Here is a 24,781-nt window from a genome sequence, read left to right as displayed (position 1 = left end):
GAGAGACAGTAATGACATAGTGTACACACAGCATCTGCACATTAGTGACGTAGTACACAATATTCGGGGACCAGTTTTGACTCGTGGGTGCTACTTTCAGAACTACTGGCTAAAAAAAAGAAAACAGTAAACCAAACTACCAGATATGCTTTTAAAATAGACAACAAACTGTCATCTTTCATTGTACTATAGTGCAGCACTATATACTATAAATGACACACAAGGTGGAATAGAAGAGATAAAATGAGTTGTAATTCTTCTAGTGGAACATGGGATGGAATCCCATATGATGGGGGAAGAGGGGGGGGGGTACTCAAATGACTTATTTTTGCGGTAACGAGTTAGCTAGCTAGCTAGCAAGATGGCAGCGCCAACAGCCTTGACATCGTGGAAGTATTCACATCCTGATTCACATGATTTTGAATTGGTAGAAGGAGAAAAATATATATATATAATACAATCCTAACTGTGCCTCGGGGATCAACGCATGTCAACTGTGGAAAAATATCCACTTCAAATATCAAGAAGCACCTTCAGGGCCAGGCACAGCTCCACAAGACTGGCGGAGAAAGACCTACGCCAGCCGATTGCCGTTGATTTTTTTTATTTTACCTTTATATAACCAGGCAAGTCAGTTCAAGAAGTTTCCTTTAGGGAACTCAGTGGATGTGCTAACACCATTGGTTGACCCATTAGGGAACTCAGTAGATGTGCTAAAACCATTGGTTTACCCTTTAGGGAACTCAGTAGATGTGCTAACACCATTGGTTTACCCTTTAGGGAACTCGCTAGATGTGCTAAAACCATTGGTTTACCCATTAGGGAACTCAGTAGATGTGCTAACATCATTGGTTTACCCTTTAGGGAACTCAGTAGATGTGCTAAAACCATTGGTTTACCCATTAGGGAACTCAGTGGATGTGCTAACATCATTGGTTAACCATTAGGGAACTCAGTGGATGTGCTAAAACCATTGGTTTACCCATTAGGGAACTCAGTAGATGTGCTAACATCATTGGTTTACCCATTAGGGAACTCAGTGGATGTGCTAAAACCATTGGTTTACCCATTAGGGAACTCAGTAGATGTGCTAACATCATTGGTTTACCCATTAGGGAACTCAGTGGATGTGCTAAAACCATTGGTTTACCCATTAGGGAACTCAGTGGATGTGCTAACATCATTGGTTTACCCATTAGGGAACTCAGTGGATGTGCTAAAACCATTGGTTTACCCATTAGGGAACTCAGTGGATGTGCTAAAACCATTGGTTTACCCATTAGGGAACTCAGTGGATGTGCTAACATCATTGGTTTACCCATTAGGGAACTCAGTGGATGTGCTAAAATCATTGGTTTACCCATTAGGGAACTCGGTGGATGTGCTAACATCATTGGTTTACCCATTAGGGAACTCAGTGGATGTGCTAACATCATTGGTTGTCCCTAGGTAAAAGTAGGGCAGTGACAGTCTTGGAATTTGAGGTTACGGTAATTGCCAATGTACACGATCAACGACAAAACCGTTCGAGGGTGGGGGGGTTAAAAAAGGGAAGGTCACAATTTTGTAAAAAAAAAAAAAAAAAAAGTTTGTACACCTGTTAACATGGATATACTTCTGGAGTCCAGACAGGCTACTTTAGGAAACTTTCTGAATGGACATATAGACCTATAGAGAGAATCAGCCAACTAAAACACGCACACCACCGTAAATCAAAGTTACTGTGCTGCTTCTCCAGTTTCAACTGTTCTGCCTGTGATTATTATTATTTGACCCTGCTGGTCATTTATGAACATTTGAACATCTTGGCCATGTTCTGTTATAATCTCCACCCGGCACAGCCAGAAGAGGACTGTTCACTCCTCATAGCCTGGTTCCTCTCTATGTTTCTTCCTATGTTCTGGCCTTTCTAGGGAGTTTTTCCTAGCCACCGTGCTTCTACACCTGCATTGCTTGCTGTTTGGGGTTTTAGGCTGGGTTTCTGTACAGCACTTTGAGATATCAGCTGATGTACGAAGGGCTATATAAATACATTTGATTTGATTTTGATTTGATGTCAAACTTTCCTTAAAATGTATTTTTTTTTTAACTAAGCCTACCTTAGGCTTTCTAGAAGAAGTGAATGAACTGACAAGGAAGTATAAAAGGGGTAGCTATAGTATGAAGATGGAATTGACAAGGAAGTATAAAAGGGGTAGCTATAGTATGAAGATGGAATTGACAAGGAAGTATAAAAGGGGTAGCTATAGTATGAAGATGGAATTGACAAGGAAGTATAAAAGGGGTAGCTATAGTATGAAGATGGAATTGACAAGGAAGTATAAAAGGGGTAGCTATAGTATGAAGATGGAATTGACAATCATTACAATAGAAACAAATACACTCAACATTGTCCATAGCCTGTTTATCAGCGACGCTGATTATCGTAGGGAGCGTTTTAGGAACGTTTTTCAAATACGGTGAGGAACTATTATAATTTGAATGGATGTATAAAAACCAAAACGGACTTCATTGACTTCCTGTGTTGAGGTGGAATAAAAACGACTGAGAAGCAGGCTAGTTACTTCTGTGTGTGCTCCCGTCAACATTAACAGGACAGAGAAACCAGACACATGCTCATTGATCACATGGCATGCGTAAATTATGGTATGAAATAAACCAGCATCACTACACACCCCCGCATTGATCAAATGGCATGCGTAAATGATGGTATGAAATAAACCAGCATCACTCCACACCCCCACGCAGCTGGCGGTTAGCCGCACCAGCATCACTCTCCACCCCCGCACAGCTAGCAGTTAGCCGCTCCAGCATCACTCTCCACCCCCGCACAGCTAGCGGTTAGCCGCTCCAGCATCACTCCACACCCCCACGCAGCTAGCTGTTAGCCGCTCCAGCATCACTCTCCACCCCCGCACAGCTAGCGGTTAGCCGCTCCAGCATCACTCTCCACCCCTGAACAGCTAGCGGTTAGCCGCTCCAGCATCACTCTCCACCCCCGCACAGCTAGCGGTTAGCCGCTCCAGCATCACTCTCCACCCCCACACAGCTAGCGGTTAGCCGCTCCAGCATCAAAGCACAGTTGGAAAGAGGAGATGTAGAAAGTTCAATACACAGACCAAGTTAGCAAAACAAATGCTTACAATCACACTCCCGCTGTTAGGTAAAGTTGATCAAATCCTAAAAGGAATATAGGCCTATTTAAACGGTTTTGATGGTTATTAGTAAGCATTTCACTGTAAGGTCTACTACACCTGTTGTATTCAGCATTTCACTGTGAGGTCTACTACACCTGTTGTATTCAGCATTTCACTGTGAGGTCTACTACACCTGTTGTATTCAGCATTTCACTGTAAGGTCTACTACACCTGTTGTATTCAGCATTTCACTGTGAGGTCTACTACACCTGTTGTATTCAGCATTTCACTAAGGTCTACTACACCTGTTGTATTCAGCATTTCACTGTAAGGTCTTCTGCACCTGTTGTATTCAGCATTTCACTGTAAGGTCTACTACACCTGTTGTATTCAGCATTTCACTGTAAGGTCTACTACACCTGTTGTATTCAGCATTTCACTGTGAGGTCTACTACACCTGTTGTATTCAGCATTTCACTGTAAGGGTCTACTACACCTGTTGTATTCAGCATTTCACTGTGAGGTCTACTACACCTGTTGTATTCAGCATTTCACTGTAAGGTCTACTACACCTGTTGTATTCAGCATTTCACTGTAAGGTCTACTACACCTGTTGTATTCAGCATTTCACTAAGGTCTACTACACCTGTTGTATTCAGCATTTCACTGTGAGGTCTACTACACCTGTTGTATTCAGCATTTCACTAAGGTCTACTACACCTGTTGTATTCAGCATTTCACTGTAAGGTCTACTACACCTGTTGTATTCAGCATTTCACTGTAAGGTCTACTACACCTGTTGTATTCAGCATTTCACTGTAAGGTTTACTACACCTGTTGTATTCAGCATTTCACTAAGGTCTACTACACCTGTTGTATTCAGCATTTCACTGTAAGGTCTACTACACCTGTTGTATTCAGCATTTCACTAAGGTCTACTACACCTGTTGTATTCAGCATTTCACTGTGAGGTCTACTACACCTGTTGTATTCAGCATTTCACTGTGAGGTCTACTACACCTGTTGTATTCAGCATTTCACTGTAAGGTCTACTACACCTGTTGTATTCAGCATTTCACTGTAAGGTCTACTACACCTGTTGTATTCAGCATTTCACTGTAAGGTCTACTACACCTGTTGTATTCAGCATTTCACTGTAAGGTCTACTACACCTGTTGTATTCAGCATTTCACTGTAAGGTCTACTACACCTGTTGTATTCAGCATTTCACTAAGGTCTACTACACCTGTTGTATTCAGCATTTCACTGTAAGGTCTACTACACCTGTTGTATTCAGCATTTCACTGTAAGGTCTACCTACACCTGTTGTATTCAGCATTTCACTGTAAGGTCTACTACACCTGTTGTATTCAGCATTTCACTGTGAGGTCTACTACACCTGTTGTATTCAGCATTTCACTGTAAGGTCTTCTGCACCTGTTGTATTCAGCATTTCACTGTGTCTACCTACACCTGTTGTATTCAGCATTTTACTGTAAGGTCTACTACACCTGTTGTATTCAGCATTTTACTGTAAGGTCTACTACACCTGTTATATTCAGCATTTCACTGTAAGGTCTACTACACCTGTTGTATTCAGCATTTCACTGTAAGGTCTACTACACCTGTTGTATTCAGCATTTCACTGTGAGGTCTACCTACACCTGTTGTATTCAGCATTTCACTGTAAGGTCTACTACACCTGTTGTATTCAGCATTTCACTGTAAGGTCTACTACACCTGTTGTATTCAGCATTTCACTGTAAGGTCTACTACACCTGTTGTATTCAGCATTTCACTGTAAGGTCTACTACACCTGTTGTATTCAGCATTTCACTGTAAGGTCTTCTGCACCTGTTGTATTCAGCATTTCACTGTAAGGTCTACTACACCTGTTGTATTCAGCATTTCACTGTAAGGTCTACTACACCTGTTGTATTCAGCATTTCACTGTGTCTACCTACACCTGTTGTATTCAGCATTTCACTGTAAGGTCTACTACACCTGTTGTATTCAGCATTTCACTGTAAGGTCTACTACACCTGTTGTATTCAGCATTTCACTGTAAGGTCTACTACACCTGTTGTATTCAGCATTTCACTGTAAGGTCTACTACACCTGTTGTATTCAGCATTTCACTGTAAGGTCTACTACACCTGTTGTATTCAGCATTTCACTGTGAGGTCTACTACACCTGTTGTATTCAGCATTTCACTGTGAGGTCTACTACACCTGTTGTATTAAGCATTTCACTGTGAGGTCTACTACACCTGTTGTATTCAGCATTTCACTGTAAGGTCTACTACACCTGTTGTATTCAGCATTTCACTGTAAGGTCTACTACACCTGTTGTATTCAGCATTTCACTGTAAGGTCTACTACACCTGTTGTATTCAGCATTTCACTGTAAGGTCTACTACACCTGTTGTATTCAGCATTTCACTGTAAGGTCTTCTGCACCTGTTGTATTCAGCATTTCACTAAGGTCTACTACACCTGTTGTATTCAGCATTTCACTAAGGTCTACTACACCTGTTGTATTCAGCATTTCACTAAGGTCTACTACACCTGTTGTATTCAGCATTTCACTGTGAGGTCTACTACACCTGTTGTATTCAGCATTTCACTGTAAGGTCTACTACACCTGTTGTATTCAGCATTTCACTGTAAGGTCTACTACACCTGTTGTATTCAGCATTTCACTGTAAGGTCTACTACACCTGTTGTATTCAGCATTTCACTGTGAGGTCTACTACACCTGTTGTATTCAGCATTTCACTGTAAGGTCTACTACACCTGTTGTATTCAGCATTTCACTGTAAGGTCTACTACACCTGTTGTATTCAGCATTTCACTGTGAGGTCTACTACACCTGTTGTATTCAGCATTTCACTGTAAGGTCTACTACACCTGATGTATTCAGCATTTCACTGTAAGGTCTACTACACCTGTTGTATTCAGCATTTCACTGTAAGGTCTACTACACCTGTTGTATTCAGCATTTCACTGTAAGGTCTACTACACCTGTTGTATTCAGCATTTCACTGTAAGGTCTACTACACCTGTTGTATTCAGCATTTCACTGTAAGGTCTACTACACCTGATGTATTCAGCATTTCACTGTAAGGTCTACTACACCTGTTGTATTCAGCATTTCACTGTAAGGTCTACTACACCTGATGTATTCAGCATTTCACTGTAAGGTCTACTACACCTGTTGTATTCAGCATTTCACTGTGAGGTCTACTACACCTGTTGTATTCAGCATTTCACTGTAAGGTCTACTACACCTGTTGTATTCAGCATTTCACTGTAAGGTCTACTACACCTGTTGTATTCAGCATTTCACTGTGAGGTCTACTACACCTGTTGTATTCAGCATTTCACTGTAAGGTCTACTACACCTGTTGTATTCAGCATTTCACTGTAAGGTCTACTACACCTGTTGTATTCAGCATTTCACTGTAAGGTCTACTACACCTGTTGTATTCAGCATTTCACTGTGAGGTCTACCTACACCTGTTGTATTCAGCATTTCACTGTAAGGTCTACTACACCTGTTGTATTCAGCATTTCACTGTGAGGTCTACTACACCTGTTGTATTCAGCATTTCACTGTAAGGTCTACTACACCTGTTGTATTCAGCATTTCACTGTAAGGTCTACTACACCTGTTGTATTCAGCATTTCACTGTAAGGTCTTCTGCACCTGTTGTATTCAGCATTTCACTAAGGTCTACTACACCTGTTGTATTCAGCATTTCACTAAGGTCTACTACACCTGTTGTATTCAGCATTTCACTAAGGTCTACTACACCTGTTGTATTCAGCATTTCACTGTGAGGTCTACTACACCTGTTGTATTCAGCATTTCACTGTAAGGTCTACTACACCTGTTGTATTCAGCATTTCACTGTAAGGTCTACTACACCTGTTGTATTCAGCATTTCACTGTAAGGTCTACTACACCTGTTGTATTCAGCATTTCACTGTGAGGTCTACTACACCTGTTGTATTCAGCATTTCACTGTAAGGTCTACTACACCTGTTGTATTCAGCATTTCACTGTAAGGTCTACTACACCTGTTGTATTCAGCATTTCACTGTGAGGTCTACTACACCTGTTGTATTCAGCATTTCACTGTAAGGTCTACTACACCTGATGTATTCAGCATTTCACTGTAAGGTCTACTACACCTGTTGTATTCAGCATTTCACTGTAAGGTCTACTACACCTGTTGTATTCAGCATTTCACTGTAAGGTCTACTACACCTGTTGTATTCAGCATTTCACTGTAAGGTCTACTACACCTGTTGTATTCAGCATTTCACTGTAAGGTCTACTACACCTGATGTATTCAGCATTTCACTGTAAGGTCTACTACACCTGTTGTATTCAGCATTTCACTGTAAGGTCTACTACACCTGATGTATTCAGCATTTCACTGTAAGGTCTACTACACCTGTTGTATTCAGCATTTCACTGTGAGGTCTACTACACCTGTTGTATTCAGCATTTCACTGTAAGGTCTACTACACCTGTTGTATTCAGCATTTCACTGTAAGGTCTACTACACCTGTTGTATTCAGCATTTCACTGTGAGGTCTACTACACCTGTTGTATTCAGCATTTCACTGTAAGGTCTACTACACCTGTTGTATTCAGCATTTCACTGTAAGGTCTACTACACCTGTTGTATTCAGCATTTCACTGTAAGGTCTACTACACCTGTTGTATTCAGCATTTCACTGTGAGGTCTACCTACACCTGTTGTATTCAGCATTTCACTGTAAGGTCTACTACACCTGTTGTATTCAGCATTTCACTGTGAGGTCTACTACACCTGTTGTATTCAGCATTTCACTGTAAGGTCTACTACACCTGTTGTATTCAGCATTTCACTGTAAGGTCTACTACACCTGTTGTATTCAGCATTTCACTGTAAGGTCTACTACACCTGTTGTATTCAGCATTTCACTGTAAGGTCTACTACACCTGTTGTATTCAGCATTTCACTGTAAGGTCTACTACACCTGTTGTATTCAGCATTTCATTTCACTGTAAGGTCTACTACACCTGTTGCATTCAGCATTTCACTGTGAGGTCTACTACACCTGTTGTATTCAGCATTTCACTGTAAGGTCTACTACACCTGTTGTATTCAGCATTTCACTGTGAGGTCTACTACACCTGTTGTATTCAGCATTTCACTGTAAGGTCTACTACACCTGTTGTATTCAGCATTTCACTGTAAGGTCTACTACACCTGTTGTATTCAGCATTTCACTGTAAGGTCTACTACACCTGTTGTATTCAGCATTTCACTGTGAGGTCTACTACACCTGTTGTATTCAGCATTTCACTGTAAGGTCTACTACACCTGTTGTATTCAGCATTTTACTGTAAGGTCTACTACACCTGTTGTATTCATCATTTCACTGTAAGGTCTACTACACCTGTTGTATTCAGCATTTCACTGTAAGGTCTACTACACCTGTTGTATTCAGCATTTCACTGTAAAGTCTACCTACAGCTGTTGTATTCAGCATTTCATTTCACAGCCCTGGGTATAAGAGTAACAGCCCACAGTCCTGGGTATAAGAGTAACAGCCCACAGCCCTGGGTATAACAGTAACAGCCCTGGGTATAAGAGTAACAGCCCACAGCCCTGGATATAAGAGTAATAACCCACAGCCCCGTAAAATATCTCCTGAACCGCCATAACTCAACAACGCACCAGCGTCAAACAGAAGGTATACTTTACATTGCGTCCTCTGTCACTCCTCTGGTCCTCCATGGCGATGTAATAAAAAGGTGTTGTTGTTGATTATTCCCTTAGACCCACTCACAGTAACTCTGCCCACAGTGCACCGCTGACCCTATTCCACCCCTCCCCTCTCTCCCAGGCTCAGATTAATATATTCAATCATGAAAATTCCCCGGGATTATATGTATATATATATCTCTGGCTGGATGGACGGCTGACTGGCTTCCGCAATGCATCCTGCTGTTACGACGAGTACCTGTCCAAAAAACCCACGCTACCAAGCTCTTACCAATTCTCTGACTCTCTAAAATAGGTCTTTCCAAAGACAATTACAGCGTAAAGGTAAGCTTCTTATTTCTTAGAGCTTAAGAGGCTAAGCTTAAGGGTAAAACTTTTGCTCTGTTGGAGCACAGGAATACCAAAGTAATCAACAAAAAAAAGGGCCATAGAGGACGCAGGGCACTTCTGTTGCATTATTTAACACAGAGTATGATACAGAAAACTGCAGTTACCAGTTGGCTTAAGAAAAGCGTGAGTTTCCATTCAAAAGCTAGCGCTCTCTCTCTTCCCCATCTGTCAGTGTCCTCGTGTACCTGACTGGTTCTAAGAACCTGGGTGACGGACGTGACTGACGTTCCAGGCCCTTCCAACCCTCTGAGTCTGGTGCCGAGGCATTAACTAACACGATTCCCCAGACTAAACCAGGGATAACCTATTCAGTCGCTACCCTATTCTGATAACTCAATCAATCAGTCCCTCAACGTTACTATTCAACACAATCAATCAGTCCCTCAATACAATCAATCAGTCCCTCAACGTTACTATTCAATACAATCAATCAGTCCCTCAACGTTACTATTCAACACAATCAATCAGTCCCTCAACGTTACTATTCAATACAATCAATCAGTCCCTCAACGTTACTATTCAACACAATCAATCAGTCCCTCAACGTTACTATTCAATCAATCAATCAGTCCCTCAACGTTACTATTCAACACAATCAATCAGTCCCTCAACGTTACTATTCAATCAATCAATCAGTCCCTCAACGTTACTATTCAATACAATCAATCAGTCCCTCAACGTTACTATTCAATCAATCAATCAGTCCCTCAACGTTACTATTCAACACAATCAATCAGTCCCTCAACGTTACTATTCAATCAATCAATCAGTCCCTCAACGTTACTATTCAATCAATCAATCAGTCCCTCAACACAATCAATCAGTCCCTCAACGCAATCAATCAGTCCCTCAACTTTACTATTCAACACAATCAATCAGTCCCTCAACGTTACTATTCAACACAATCAATCAGTCCCTCAACACAATCAATCAGTCCCTCAACGTTACTATTCAACACAATCAATCAGTCCCTCAACGTTACTATTCAACACAATCAATCAGTCCCTCAACACAATCAATCAGTCCCTCAACGTTACTATTCAACACAATCAATCAGTCCCTCAACACAATCAATCAGTCCCTCAACGTTACTATTCAATCAATCAATCAGTCCCTCAACGTTACTATTCAATACAATCAATCAGTCCCTCAACGTTACTATTCAATACAATCAATCAGTCCCTCAACGTTACTATTCAATCAATCAATCAGTCCCTCAACGTTACTATTCAACACAATCAATCAGTCCCTCAATACAATCAATCAGTCCCTCAACGTTACTATTCAACACAATCAATCAGTCCCTCAATACAATCAATCAGTCCCTCAACGTTACTATTCAATACAATCAATCAGTCCCTCAACGTTACTATTCAACACAATCAATCAGTCCCTCAACGTTACTATTCAATCAATCAATCAGTCCCTCAACGTTACTATTCAATACAATCAATCAGTCCCTCAACGTTACTATTCAATCAATCAATCAGTCCCTCAACACAATCAATCAGTCCCTCAACGTTACTATTCAATCAATCAATCAGTCCCTCAACGTTACTATTCAACACAATCAATCAGTCCCTCAACACAATCAATCAGTCCCTCAACATTACTATTCAACACAATCAATCAGTCCCTCAACGTTACTATTCAATCAATCAATCAGTCCCTCAACGTTACTATTCAACACAATCAATCAGTCCCTCAACGTTACTATTCAACACAATCAATCAGTCCCTCAACGTTACTATTCAATACAATCAATCAGTCCCTCAACGTTACTATTCAACACAATCAATCAGTCCCTCAACGTTACTATTCAATACAATCAATCAGTCCCTCAACGTTACTATTCAACACAATCAATCAGTCCCTCAACACAATCAATCAGTCCCTCAACGTTACTATTCAACACAATCAATCAGTCCCTCAACGTTACTATTCAACACAATCAATCAGTCCCTCAACGTTACTATTCAATACAATCAATCAGTCCCTCAACGTTACTATTCAACACAATCAATCAGTCCCTCAACGTTACTATTCAACACAATCAATCAGTCCCTCAACGTTACTATTCAACACAATCAATCAGTCCCTCAACGTTACTATTCAATCAATCAATCAGTCCCTCAACACAATCAATCAGTCCCTCAACGTTACTATTCAATACAATCAATCAGTCCCTCAACGTTACTATTCAACACAATCAATCAGTCCCTCAACGTTACTATTCAACACAATCAATCAGTCCCTCAACACAATCAATCAGTCCCTCAACGTTACTATTCAATCAATCAATCAGTCCCTCAACACAATCAATCAGTCCCTCAACGTTACTATTCAACACAATCAATCAGTCCCTCAACGTTACTATTCAACACAATCAATCAGTCCCTCAACGTTACTATTCAACACAATCAATCAGTCCCTCAACGTTACTATTCAATCAATCAATCAGTCCCTCAACACAATCAATCAGTCCCTCAACGTTACTATTCAACACAATCAATCAGTCCCTCAACGTTACTATTCAATCAATCAATCAGTCCCTCAACACAATCAATCAGTCCCTCAACGTTACTATTCAATACAATCAATCAGTCCCTCAACGTTACTATTCAATACAATCAATCAGTCCCTCAACGTTACTATTCAACACAATCAATCAGTCCCTCAACGTTACTATTCAATCAATCAATCAGTCCCTCAACACAATCAATCAGTCCCTCAACGTTACTATTCAATCAATCAATCAGTCCCTCAACACAATCAATCAGTCCCTCAACGTTACTATTCAATACAATCAATCAGTCCCTCAACGTTACTATTCAACACAATCAATCAGTCCCTCAACTTTACTATTCAACACAATCAATCAGTCCCTCAACACAATCAATCAGTCCCTCAACTTTACTATTCAACACAATCAATCAGTCCCTCAACGTTACTATTCAACACAATCAATCAGTCCCTCAACGTTACTATTCAATACAATCAATCAGTCCCTCAACTTTACTATTCAACACAATCAATCAGTCCCTCAACACAATCAATCAGTCCCTCAACTTTACTATTCAACACAATCAATCAGTCCCTCAACGTTACTATTCAACACAATCAATCAGTCCCTCAACGTTACTATTCAACACAATCAATCAGTCCCTCAACGTTACTATTCAATACAATCAATCAGTCCCTCAACGTTACTATTCAATCAATCAATCAGTCCCTCAACGTTACTATTCAACACAATCAATCAGTCCCTCAACGTTACTATTCAACACAATCAATCAGTCCCTCAACGTTACTATTCAATACAATCAATCAGTCCCTCAACACAATCAATCAGTCCCTCAACGTTACTATTCAATCAATCAATCAGTCCCTCAATACAATCAATCAGTCCCTCAACGTTACTATTCAACACAATCAATCAGTCCCTCAACGTTACTATTCAACACAATCAATCAGTCCCTCAACGTTACTATTCAATACAATCAATCAGTCCCTCAACACAATCAATCAGTCCCTCAACACAATCAATCAGTCCCTCAACGTTACTATTCAATACAATCAATCAGTCCCTCAACGTTACTATTCAATACAATCAATCAGTCCCTCAACGTTACTAGTCAACACAATCAATCAGTCCCTCAACGTTACTATTCAATACAATCAATCAGTCCCTCAACGTTACTATTCAACACAATCAATCAGTCCCTCAACACAATCAATCAGTCCCTCAACACAATCAATCAGTCCCTCAACGTTACTATTCAACACAATCAATCAGTCCCTCAACGTTACTATTCAATCAATCAATCAGTCCCTCAACGTTACTATTCAATCAATCAATCAGTCCCTCAACTTTACTATTCAACACAATCAATCAGTCCCTCAACACAATCAATCAGTCCCTCAACACAATCAATCAGTCCCTCAACGTTACTATTCAACACAATCAATCAGTCCCTCAACGTTACTATTCAATCAATCAATCAGTCCCTCAACGTTACTATTCAACACAATCAATCAGTCCCTCAACGTTACTATTCAACACAATCAATCAGTCCCTCAACGTTACTATTCAACACAATCAATCAGTCCCTCAACGTTACTATTCAACACAATCAATCAGTCCCTCAACGTTACTATTCAATACAATCAATCAGTCCCTCAACGTTACTATTCAATCAATCAGTCCCTCAACGTTACTATTCAACACAATCAATCAGTCCCTCAACGTTACTATTCAATACAATCAATCAGTCCCTCAACGTTACTATTCAATCAATCAATCAGTCCCTCAACGTTACTATTCAATCAATCAGTCCCTCAACGTTACTATTCAACACAATCAATCAGTCCCTCAACGTTACTATTCAACACAATCAATCAGTCCCTCAACGTTACTATTCAATCAATCAATCAGTCCCTCAACGTTACTATTCAACACAATCAATCAGTCCCTCAACACAATCAATCAGTCCCTCAACGTTACTATTCAATCAATCAATCAGTCCCTCAACGTTACTATTCAATCAATCAATCAGTCCCTCAACGTTACTATTCAACACAATCAATCAGTCCCTCAACGTTACTATTCAACACAATCAATCAGTCCCTCAACGTTACTATTCAATCAATCAATCAGTCCCTCAACGTTACTATTCAACACAATCAATCAGTCCCTCAACGTTACTATTCAACACAATCAATCAGTCCCTCAACGTTACTATTCAACACAATCAATCAGTCCCTCAACTTTACTATTCAACACAATCAATCAGTCCCTCAACGTTACTATTCAACACAATCAATCAGTCCCTCAACGTTACTATTCAACACAATCAATCAGTCCCTCAACGTTACTATTCAACACAATCAATCAGTCCCTCAACGTTACTATTCAATACAATCAATCAGTCCCTCAACGTTACTATTCAATACAATCAATCAGTCCCTCAACGTTACTATTCAATACAATCAATCAGTCCCTCAACGTTACTATTCAATACAATCAATCAGTCCCTCAACTTTACTATTCAATACAATCAATCAGTCCCTCAACGTTACTATTCAACACAATCAATCAGTCCCTCAACACAATCAATCAGTCCCTCAACATTACTATTCAACACAATCAATCAGTCCCTCAACATTACTATTCAACACAATCAATCAGTCCCTCAACGTTACTATTCAACACAATCAATCAGTCCCTCAACGTTACTATTCAACACAATCAATCAGTCCCTCAACGTTACTATTCAATACAATCAATCAGTCCCTCAACTTTACTATTCAACGCAATCAATCAGTCCCTCAACACAATCAATCAGTCCCTCAACGTTACTATTCAACACAATCAATCAGTCCCTCAACGTTACTGTTCAATACAATCAATCAGTCCCTCAACGTTACTATTCAACACAATCAATCAGTCCCTCAATACAATCAGTCAGTCCCTCAACGTTACTAGTCAACAAACGTCCGTAACGACCGCTTCACAACAATACTGCCCAGGTTTCTTTTAGGCTTGAACCATCCTAAAAATAGCAAACCCTGTGGCCAAAATAAAAAAGTCTAACTCACAATAGCCTGATCTCCTGAGACTAGGAGCTGTCAGCATTATCTCTAGGCTAATTGGCGTTCAGTGTGTCTGAGAAAAAAAAACTCATCAGCAGAGGATGTGGGCGCAGGACACTCAGCATTACTGTATCTGTAGTGCAGTGTTTCCCCAGTTGTTCTAGCCGGTGGCAGTCGTCGTCGTCGCCTCCCCCCCCCCTCCCCGTCGTGTCCCCCCCGCGCACAACCTGACAAATAGAGCAGAGGGAGATGCAACAGAGCATGTCTCAGAGGATTTCTGTGCATTTCAAAGTTACAAAAAAAAATTAAATAAATGAAATAATAAAAAAAGTTGTTTTATTTGTATTATCTTTTACCAGATCTAATGTGTTATATTCCCCTACATCAATTTCACATTTCCACAAACTTCAAAGTGTTTCCTTTCAAATTATATCAAGAATATGTATATCCTTGCATCAGGTCCTGAGCTACAGGCAGTTAGATCCTTAAGAGGTATTAAGGACCCCCTCATCTGGTGCACAATGTTGTTCTACACCTGATTCAACTAATCAATGGCTTGATGACATGTTGACACGTTAAACAGCAGGTGTGCAAGTGGTGGAATGGAACAAAAATGTGAAGCCGACTGAAATCCCCAGAGGAAGTGAGTGAGAAACACTGCAGTAGAGAAGAGAGAGGACAGTTTCTGTCCTTGACTACAGGCACTGTGGTGTCACGTAAGTTCACAGAAAGCGCATTGACATCACGCACACACACACGCACACACGCAAGCTCCTTACAAATCTCTAGGTTTTACCTTACTGTAAAGGAAGTGTTTTTATCAGTGGAGGCCTGTGATTGGATAATGGATGAGCTAAGATTGTCCTGTCTGCGTGTCAGAGGTGGATTATTGAAGTGGCTGATCTTGAGAGATGAGCTGGGGCAGCCACGGTTCGAATTACACACCTGTTTGTCCCTTCAGACTGTTGGTCCCTGGTCCCTGACACGATCTGTTAGTTCCATGGACCAACAGGCTGAAAGGACCAACAGATTGTCCCTGTTGTTCCATGGCACTATCTGTTTGTCCCTTCAGACTGTTGGTCCCTGCCACTATCTGTTTGTCCCTTCAGCTCCGGTGGTTGGGTTCTCATGACTCCAGTTTTAGCTTAACGAGCTGACTGTGGCGACGGATTGCAGCTGTCCCGTTGGTCAACGACAGACAGACACACAGGCGTACAGGAAGTTATTAAAAGGCTCCGTCTGTAGGCAGATCAACTGACCTCCCACGGAGCGATAATCGACTGATAACAGAATGAAAAGTGGTCAACAACTCTGAACTCATACAAGTTAAAGAAAAGGGCTATTTTAGTCTCTCTCTCTCTCTCTCTCTCTCTCTCTCTCTCTCTCTCTCTCTCTCTCTCTCTCTCTCTCTCTCTCTCTCTCTCTCTCTCTCTCTCTCTCTCTCTCTCTCTCTCTCTCTCTCTCTCTCTCTCTCTCTCTCTCTCTCTCTCTCTCTCTCTCTCTCTCTCTCTCTCTCTCTCTCTCTCTCTCTCTCTCTCTCTCTCTCTCTCTCTCTCTCTCTCTCTCAAGTGAGATCTCTCTCATAGGCTCCTGACTCCAGCCATCCGGTGGTCCTTACAACAGATGACCAATCTAGAAAGACTGACGATGCAACGGTTTTCTGGATCTTAACTCAGACCCCAGGACCAAGGTTGGGGGTGAGGTTAGGATAAGGTTAGATGACATGTTGCCATAGTTTAATCCTTTCTAACATGGCCAGATGGAACATCGACAACAACACCACCGTGTGTCCTCTGAGAGGAGGCCGTTTATCTTTCTGGGGAAGGTCACGAATCAGGATGGAGGACGGAGTCAGAGCGGGGGAAGGGTAACATCTCAGTCACAACCTTGGAGTTCCGGTAGAGAGAGTGAGTTCTCCTCCAGGGCAGAACAGAGCAGAGGTGGTCCAGATGTTGTCCAGTTTCCCTCGGATCACAAAGATGACTGGGTCACGCACCTCTCACATGCCAAGGCACCAGACTGACTGGAGATGATTTTAATAGCACACTTTCCCTACTGAGGCTAATTAGGAGTATTTTTTTGTCTTACTAGTCTCAAGAGATATAGTCTAGGACACGTTTGTGTTCAAAGACGTAATAATTACAACTGACCAGGTGAGCGTCGACTGTACAACACAATTAACCAATAGCATTCAGTAGTTTAAAATGTTTGTAAAATTAGAAGTTAAGTCAAACTACTGTATAGCGTTCTGTATAGCGTTCTGTATAGCGTTCTGTATAGCATTCTGTATAGCATTCTGTATAGCATTCTGTATAGCATTCTGTATATATCATTCTGTATAGTGCGTGTAGATGTATGAATCCACTGTAGGGCCTTGGGAGTGGCCCAGTGGTCTAAGACACTACATCGCAACACTAGCTGTGCTACTAGACATTCTGGTTTGAGTCCAGGCTCTGTCACAGCCGGCCGCGACCGGGAGACCCATTGGGCGGCGCACAATTGGCCCAGCATCGTCCGGGTTAGGGGAGGGTTTGTCCGGGCAGGGATGTCCTTGTCCCATCGCGGTCTAGCGACTCCTGTGGCGGGCCGGGCACAGTGCAAGGTGACACAGTCGCCAGGTGTATGACGTTTCCTCCAACACATTGGTGTGGCTGTTTTCCGGGTTAAGTGGGCGTTGTGTCAAGAAGCAGTGCGGCTTGGTTGGGTTGTGTCTCAGAGGACACATGGCTCTGGACCTTCACCTCTCCCGAGTCTGTACGGGAGTTGCAGCGATGATACAAGATTAACTAACAATTGAATACCACGAAATTGGGGAGAAAAGGGGTAAATATATAATGACTGTGTGAACATTGGGATACAAACAAACAGAACCATACACACAGCTGGTTTAGTACATCTACATTAATGTAAAACAAGCTAGTCCCGGCCACTCCATCTAATTTACTGCTGTGCGCTGGCTGTGGGCTAAACACTACATTAGTTTGTTATTCAGTGTGGGGAGGGGACCCATGCTGCCTGGCCTGCAAAGCGTAATGGAGAGGAGAGAGAGCAGTGTGATTTAACAGCCATCCAGGACACCTTTCATATAGTGTTCCCTGAGTACTGGTGCCTGCGTCTGCCCACCGCCTGTACCATACTGTACTGCCTGACAGATTAACTCAACTCAGTCCTCCTACTCAGCTCTCTCTCGGTCTGTGTCTCCCATTCAACAGAAGCATGGATGGAGTAACCAGCCAGGGGATTGCCTCAGGAGCAACACATTGAAGTGGGAATGAAAACATGGGCCTTCTGTTACTGTACTTACGTCACACCTCAATCACCCATCTTGGTTTTTTTTTTTTTTCAGAAAGATTATCTCTGTAATAACAAATGTGATGCATTGTCTTTAGTACACCCAATTATACCAAATACATAAACATTCCATTTTTATATAACTTTGTACAAAAGCGTTTCAACAAAAAGTGCCTTGGCCTCATTTATAAACCCTGGGTGTCATTTATAGCCCTCATGTATGGGTCTTAATACCAGAAGAGCAAGACAAGATGGAAGTGGAATAGATCAACTCACCAGACAGGAAGAAACAGAGTGGAATAGATCAACTCCCCAGACAGGAAGAAACAGAGTGGAATAGATCAACTCCCCAGACAGGAAGAAACACAGTAGAATAGATCAACTCCCCAGACAGGAAGAAAAACACAGTGGAATAGATCAACTCCCCAGACAGGAAGAAAAACACAGTGGAATAGATCAACTCCCCAGACAGGAAGAAAAACACAGTGGAATAGATCAACTCCCCAGACAGGAAGAAACACAGTGGAATAGATCAACTCCCCAGACAGGAAGAAAAACACAGTGGAATAGATCAACTCCCCAGACAGGAAGAAAAACACAGTGGAATAGATCAACTCCCCAGACAGGAAGAAAAACACAGTGGAATAGATCAACTCCCCAGACAGGAAGAAAAACACAGTGGAATAGATCAACTCCCCAGACAGGAAGAAACACAGTGGAATAGATCAACTCCCCAGACAGGAAGAAAAACACAGTGGAATAGATCAACTCCCCAGACAGGAAGAAAAACACAGTGGAATAGATCAACTCCCCAGACAGGAAGAAAAACACAGTGGAATAGATCAACTCCCCAGACAGGAAGAAACACAGTGGAATAGATCAACTCCCCAGACAGGAAGAAAAACACAGTGGAATAGATCAACTCCCCAGACAGGAAGAAAAACACAGTAGAATAGATCAACTCCCCAAACACAATAGAATAGATCAACTCCCCAGACAGGAAGAAAAACACAGTGGAATAGATCAACTCCCCAGACAGGAAGAAAAACACAGTGGAATAGATCAACTCCCCAAACACAATAGAATAGATCAACTCCCCAGACAGGAAGAAAAACACAGTGGAATAGATCAACTCCCCAGACAGGAAGAAAAACACAGTGGAATAGATCAACTCCCCAGACAGGAAGAAAAACACAGTAGAATTGATCAACTCCCCAAACACAGTAGAATAGATCAACTCCCCAGACAGGAAGAAACACAGTGGAATAGATCAACTCCCCAAACACAGTAGAATAGATCAACTCCCCAAACACAGTAGAATAGATCAACTCCCCAGACAGGAAGAAAATCACAGTGGAATAGATCAACTCCCCAGACAGGAAGAAACACAGTGGAATAGATCAACTCCCCAGACAGGAAGAAACACAGTAGAATAGATCAACTCCCCAGACAGGAAGAAAAACACAGTGGAATAGATCAACTCCCCAGACAGGAAGAAAAACACAGTAGAATAGATCAACTCCCCAGACAGGAAGAAACACAGTGGAATAGATCAACTCCCCTCCCCAGACAGGAAGAAACACAGTAGAATAGATCAACTCCCCAGACAGGAAGAAAAACACAGTGGAATAGATCAACTCCCCAGACAGGAAGAAAAACACAGTGGAACCAGACTCCAAAACAGTAGGCGGAAGCCTTCATCTTCACAAGTCAAAACCCCTATGATTTCTAGCTGTTAGAAGGTGTCTGACCGTTAGTTGCGGCCCATCCATTAGGGCATCAGGGAAGCCACCAAACTTATGATTGTTTGACCAATTTTAAAATGTATTATTTAAAAAATATATACACCACTGTTAAAAAGTTTTGGGTCACTTAAAAATGTCCTTGTTTTTGAAAGAAAAAAAAGATAAGCTTTTTGTCCGTTAAAATAACATCAAATAGATCAGAAATACAGTGTAGACATTGTTAATGTGGTAAATGACTATTGTAGCTGGAAACGGCTGATTTTTTATGGAATATCTACATAGGCATACAGAGGTCCATTATCAGCAACCATCAGTCCTGTGTTCCAATGGCACGTTGTGTTATCTAATCCAAGTTGATAATTTTAAAAAGGCTAATTGATCATTAGAAAACCCTTTTGCAATTATGTTAGCATGGCTGAAAAATGTTGTGCTGATTAAAGAAGCAATAGAACTGGCCTTCTTTAGACTAGTTGAGTATCTGGAGCATCAGCATTTGTGGGTTTGATTATAGGCTCAAAATGGCCAGAAACAAAGACCTTTCTTCTGAAACTCGTCAGTCTATTCTTGTTCTGAGAAATGAAGGCTATTACATGCGAGAAATTGCCAAGAAACTGAAGATCTTGTACAACGATGTGTACTACTCCCTTCACAGAACAGCACAAACTGGATCTAACCGGAATAGAAAGAGAAGTGGGAGGCCCCGGTGCACAACTGAGCAAGAGGAGAAGTACATTAGAGTGCCTAGTTTGAGAAACAGACACGTCACAAGTCCTCAACTGCCACCTTCATTAAATAGAGTTGGGAAAAAAATCCATATCTCAGACTGGCCAATAAAAAAAGAAAAGATTAAGATTAACAATCCAACTTGTGGGAGGTGCATGAAATGAGTTAGAAAATGAATAGAAAATATAGTCAAGACGTTAATGATTTTTAATTGAAATAATAATTGTGTCCTTCAAACTTTCGTCAAAGAATCCTCCACGTGCAGCAATTACAGCCTTGCATATCTTTGTCATTCTATTTGTCAATTTGTTGAGGTAATCTGAAGAGATTTCACCCCATGTTTCCTGAAGCACCTCCCACAAGTTGGATTGTCTTGATGACCGTATGGTATGTAAGAAGTGCTCAAGTTGCTTCCCACATCAGCTCAATTGGGTTGAGATCCGGTGACTGTGCTGGCCTCTCCATTGTGGACAGAATACCAGCTGACTGCTTCTTCCCTAAATAGTTATTGCATAGTTTGGAGCTGTACTTTGGATAATTGTCCTGTTGTAGGAGGAAATTGGCTCCAATTAAGCACCGTCCACAGGGTATGGCATGGCGTTGCAAAATGGATTGATATCCTTCCTTCTTCAAGATCCCTTTTACCCTGTACAAATCTCCCACTTTTACCACCACCCAAAGCACCCCCAGACCATCACTGCTTCCACCATGCTTGACAGATGGCGTCAAGCACTCCTCCAGCATCTTTTCATTTTTTTCTGGGTCTCACGAGTGTTCTTCTTTGTGATCCGAACACCTCAAACTTAGATCTGTCCATAACACTTTTTTTCCAATCTTCCAGTGTCTGTTCTTTCACCCGTCTTAATCTTTTCTTTTCTGATTGGCCAGTCTGAGATAAGGATTTTTTCCCCCAACTCTGCCTTAGAAGGCCAACATCCCGGAGTCGCCTCTTCACTGTTGATGTTGAGACTGGTGTTTTGCAGGTACTGTTGGCCAACGGTCTGCAAAACTGTAATTGCTGCAAATGCGAGGATTCTTTGACGAAAGCAAAGTTTGAAGGACACAATTATTATTTCAATTCAAAATCATTATTTATAACCTTGTCAACGTCTTGACTATATTTCCTATTCATTTTGCAACTCATTTCAAGCATTATTTCATGGAAAACAAGGACATTGCCAAGTGACCCCAAACTTTTGAACGGTAATATATATATACATATATACATAGATCAACAATTGTCACAAATGTGATCGTTTCATTCTCCCTGTGCTTGTCACCGGTGAACTCGCTCATGAGCTGGCTGCTCCTAAATAGTTGGTAATCTGTTCAAAACGGTGTCATCGTGTCCAGTAGTGGTGAGTACATTGTTTTACATGCAAAAGTGTAACAGGTGTATTTTGGTTTGTTGTTCAAATGCACGGACCACTTTATATACAGTATGTTCCCACCGAAACTACCGGTAGTTTGAAAACATGCCATAGCATTTCTGTCATGCTGAATACCCCGGGTATTCGCCTAATCAGCGGCAGACACCGCCGACCATATTCCTGTTCTCGTAACCATGTATAAAGTGATTTAGAAAAAAGTTATTTCTGATCCGGTTGAACTGGGCCACAGGGCCTTAGTGATTGTGGGCCTGGCTGACCTTACTCATGCAGGGCAGAGCAGGGCTGGGGAAGACTAACGAGTGCTGGGGAGGAGATGGCCCCCGCTGCTAGCCAGCCTAATAAAGTATTCATACACACCCTGGGACCACCCAGTCCTTTGAAGGGACTGCTGAGCCACCAACCCAATATCAGCCTCACTCAGAGAGGCGGAGGCAGAGCTACAAACATTGATCTGATGTAGAAATAACAGTAAATGTGGGGTACCGTAACACAGGAAGGAAGGAAGGGGTGAAGGAAGGAAGGAAGGGGTGAAGGAAGGAAGGAAGGGGTGAAGGAAGGAAGGAAGGAAGGAAGGTGTGAAGGAAGGAAGGAAGGAAGGAAGGAAGGAAGGAAGGAAGGTGTGAAGGAAGGAAGGTGTGAAGGAAGGAAGGTGTGAAGGAAGGAAGGTGTGAAGGAAGGAAGGGGTGAAGGAAGGAAGGAAGGAAGGAAGGTGTGAAGGAAGGAAGGTGTGAAGGAAGGAAGGTGTGAAGGAAGGAAGGTGTGAAGGAAGGAAGGTGTGAAGGAAGGAAGGTGTGAAGGAAGGAAGGTGTGAAGGAAGGGGTGAAGGAAGGGGTGAAGGAAGGAAGGAAGGAAGGAAGGAAGGAAGGAAGGAAGGTGTGAAGGAAGGAAGGTGTGAAGGAAGGAAGGTGTGAAGGAAGGAAGGAAGGAAGGAAGGAAGGAAGGAAGGAAGGAAGGAAGGAAGGAAGGAAGGAAGGAAGGAAGGAAGGGGGAGGAGGTCGCCACCTCGGGATGAGGGACAGACAACAAACAGTAGGCACTGACGAGACTACATTAAATGCATGTCCGTATGTACAGTATCTCTGTGACAATCCAATTCTCTAAAAATAAACTGTTTGAGATATGTAGATCTGTTTAAAATGACCTTGGCAAAGCAACCCAGTGGGGACTATTCACCAAATACCCTTTTTCATTCCCATCTATCTGGGAATTATTATTATTAATTGCTAACTTTATCAAACAAATCATTTGAATAATCTCCCCTCAGATAGGCTATATAGGCTACTTTGACTAATCAGCATCGTGAGAATCCTCTAATGAAATCGTTCAAAGTCCAATAACTTTCAAGCCGGCGCTGTTGGTGTTATGCAGTATTACTGACTTTTGTTAAAGCAAACAAAAATCCTTTGAAAAACCCTGGTAAATAGCCTACAGATTAACTGCCAATCCTGTTACCTACAACAAACATGCCATTAGGCTAATTGAGCACCTGTGTATTTATGTATAAAATATAAAATGTACTCGAGCTGTGACAAATCAGATTAAGCTGGTTTGTGATGGTTAATATCTTTATTATGAAGCATGCCAACTGGAGAGAAAAAAATATCCACTACTTCAAATCAACGATGCGCTCTCTCTGCGCGCATCTGGTCAACTACCAGACATGCAACTCCAGCTTGCTTACCTTGGTGGTAACAATGCATAGGCAGTCCATTCTCCCGAACACTGCAGCAGCCCCGGACCGCTCAGCATCTCATAATGATCCACCACGAGCTCCTTACGACCACACAACTACCGCGTGTAGTCGGCACAGCACACACCGCCTCGGTGAGTCAAAAGTCCTTCCATGGTGAGGTCAGCGTCCTTTGTTTCGCAGGTTACCGGAGGGGCGGGCATGAGTGGATAAAAGAGGATGCTCCATTCGCTTCCACTGATAATAGCCGCTCAAGTAGCTACGAACGCGCACGATGGGCTGGCGCGTTCACAGGAGCATTGCGCTCCCACCCGCACATCATTTCAGCGCGGGTAGTCAGAGCCATGTGGGCTACAGAACCCCACAGTAGTGTAGGATGATGTGTAGTGTAGGGCGCTGGTGTATTCTTAACCCCTACAGTCTCATTATTTAGATGAAAACTCTCTAGGCTGCTGCTGGTCTAAAACTGTGCTAATCAAGGAATGCTTTCGTCATAACGGGCAGCTTTAACAACCTATCGAGTTGGAAGAAAAATCACCCCTCAATGGAATCGATTACAATGAAACTCACTCAAATCACACATTTGAAATACAGCAACATTTGCGATGTACTAATTTCTAATGTAATATTCTGTCAAACATAATATTCTCTATATACGTCATGTATCAACTAAACGTATGGAAAGCTCCCAGACCTCAATATTAAAATAAAAAAACAAGAGGATGTCAGCAGGTAAATATTAGAGACCCAGTGACCTTCAGGGAGGTCTAAACATATGAATATTACAACAGTCTGGATCTCAGATGGTGTTCTGTGGAGCATGAAGCCGTCAAATGACTTCCCTAAAGGCACAGCCCAGAGTAGACAGACTCCTCACTGGCTCCCTCCACTCTCCCTCACTAGCAACGCTAAGCCCAGAGTGGACAGACTCCTCACTGGCTCCCTCCACTCTCCCTCACTAGCAACGCTAAGCCCAGAGTGGACAGACTCCTCACTGGCTCCCTCCACTCTCCCTCACTAGCAACGCTAAGCCCAG

The 24,781-nt window shown here is 41.9% G+C and overlaps 1 protein-coding gene across 13 annotated transcripts in view; it reads right to left on the bottom strand.

The window, feature by feature from the left end:
• The window catches only part of LOC110524815 (discs large homolog 1-like protein), a 297,429-nt gene that overhangs the window by 246,407 nt on the left and 26,241 nt on the right, over window positions 1-24,781 (bottom strand). Inside the window, exon 1 of one of the 13 annotated variants that reach the window (XM_036978817.1) lies at window positions 23,737-24,006. The exons of the other annotated variants lie outside the window; for them this stretch is intronic. Within the exon in view, the coding sequence (XP_036834712.1) occupies window positions 23,737-23,766 (30 nt within the window). The 5' untranslated portion in view covers window positions 23,767-24,006. Of the gene's footprint in view, window positions 1-23,736; window positions 24,007-24,781 lie in introns of those variants that run through there. 13 annotated transcript variants of the gene reach the window in all.

Source organism: Oncorhynchus mykiss, chromosome 5, assembly GCF_013265735.2.
Source record: "Oncorhynchus mykiss isolate Arlee chromosome 5, USDA_OmykA_1.1, whole genome shotgun sequence".
In the NCBI taxonomy this organism is placed as follows: domain Eukaryota; kingdom Metazoa; phylum Chordata; class Actinopteri; order Salmoniformes; family Salmonidae; genus Oncorhynchus; species Oncorhynchus mykiss.
This window is presented reverse-complemented; position numbering and strand designations above follow the sequence as displayed.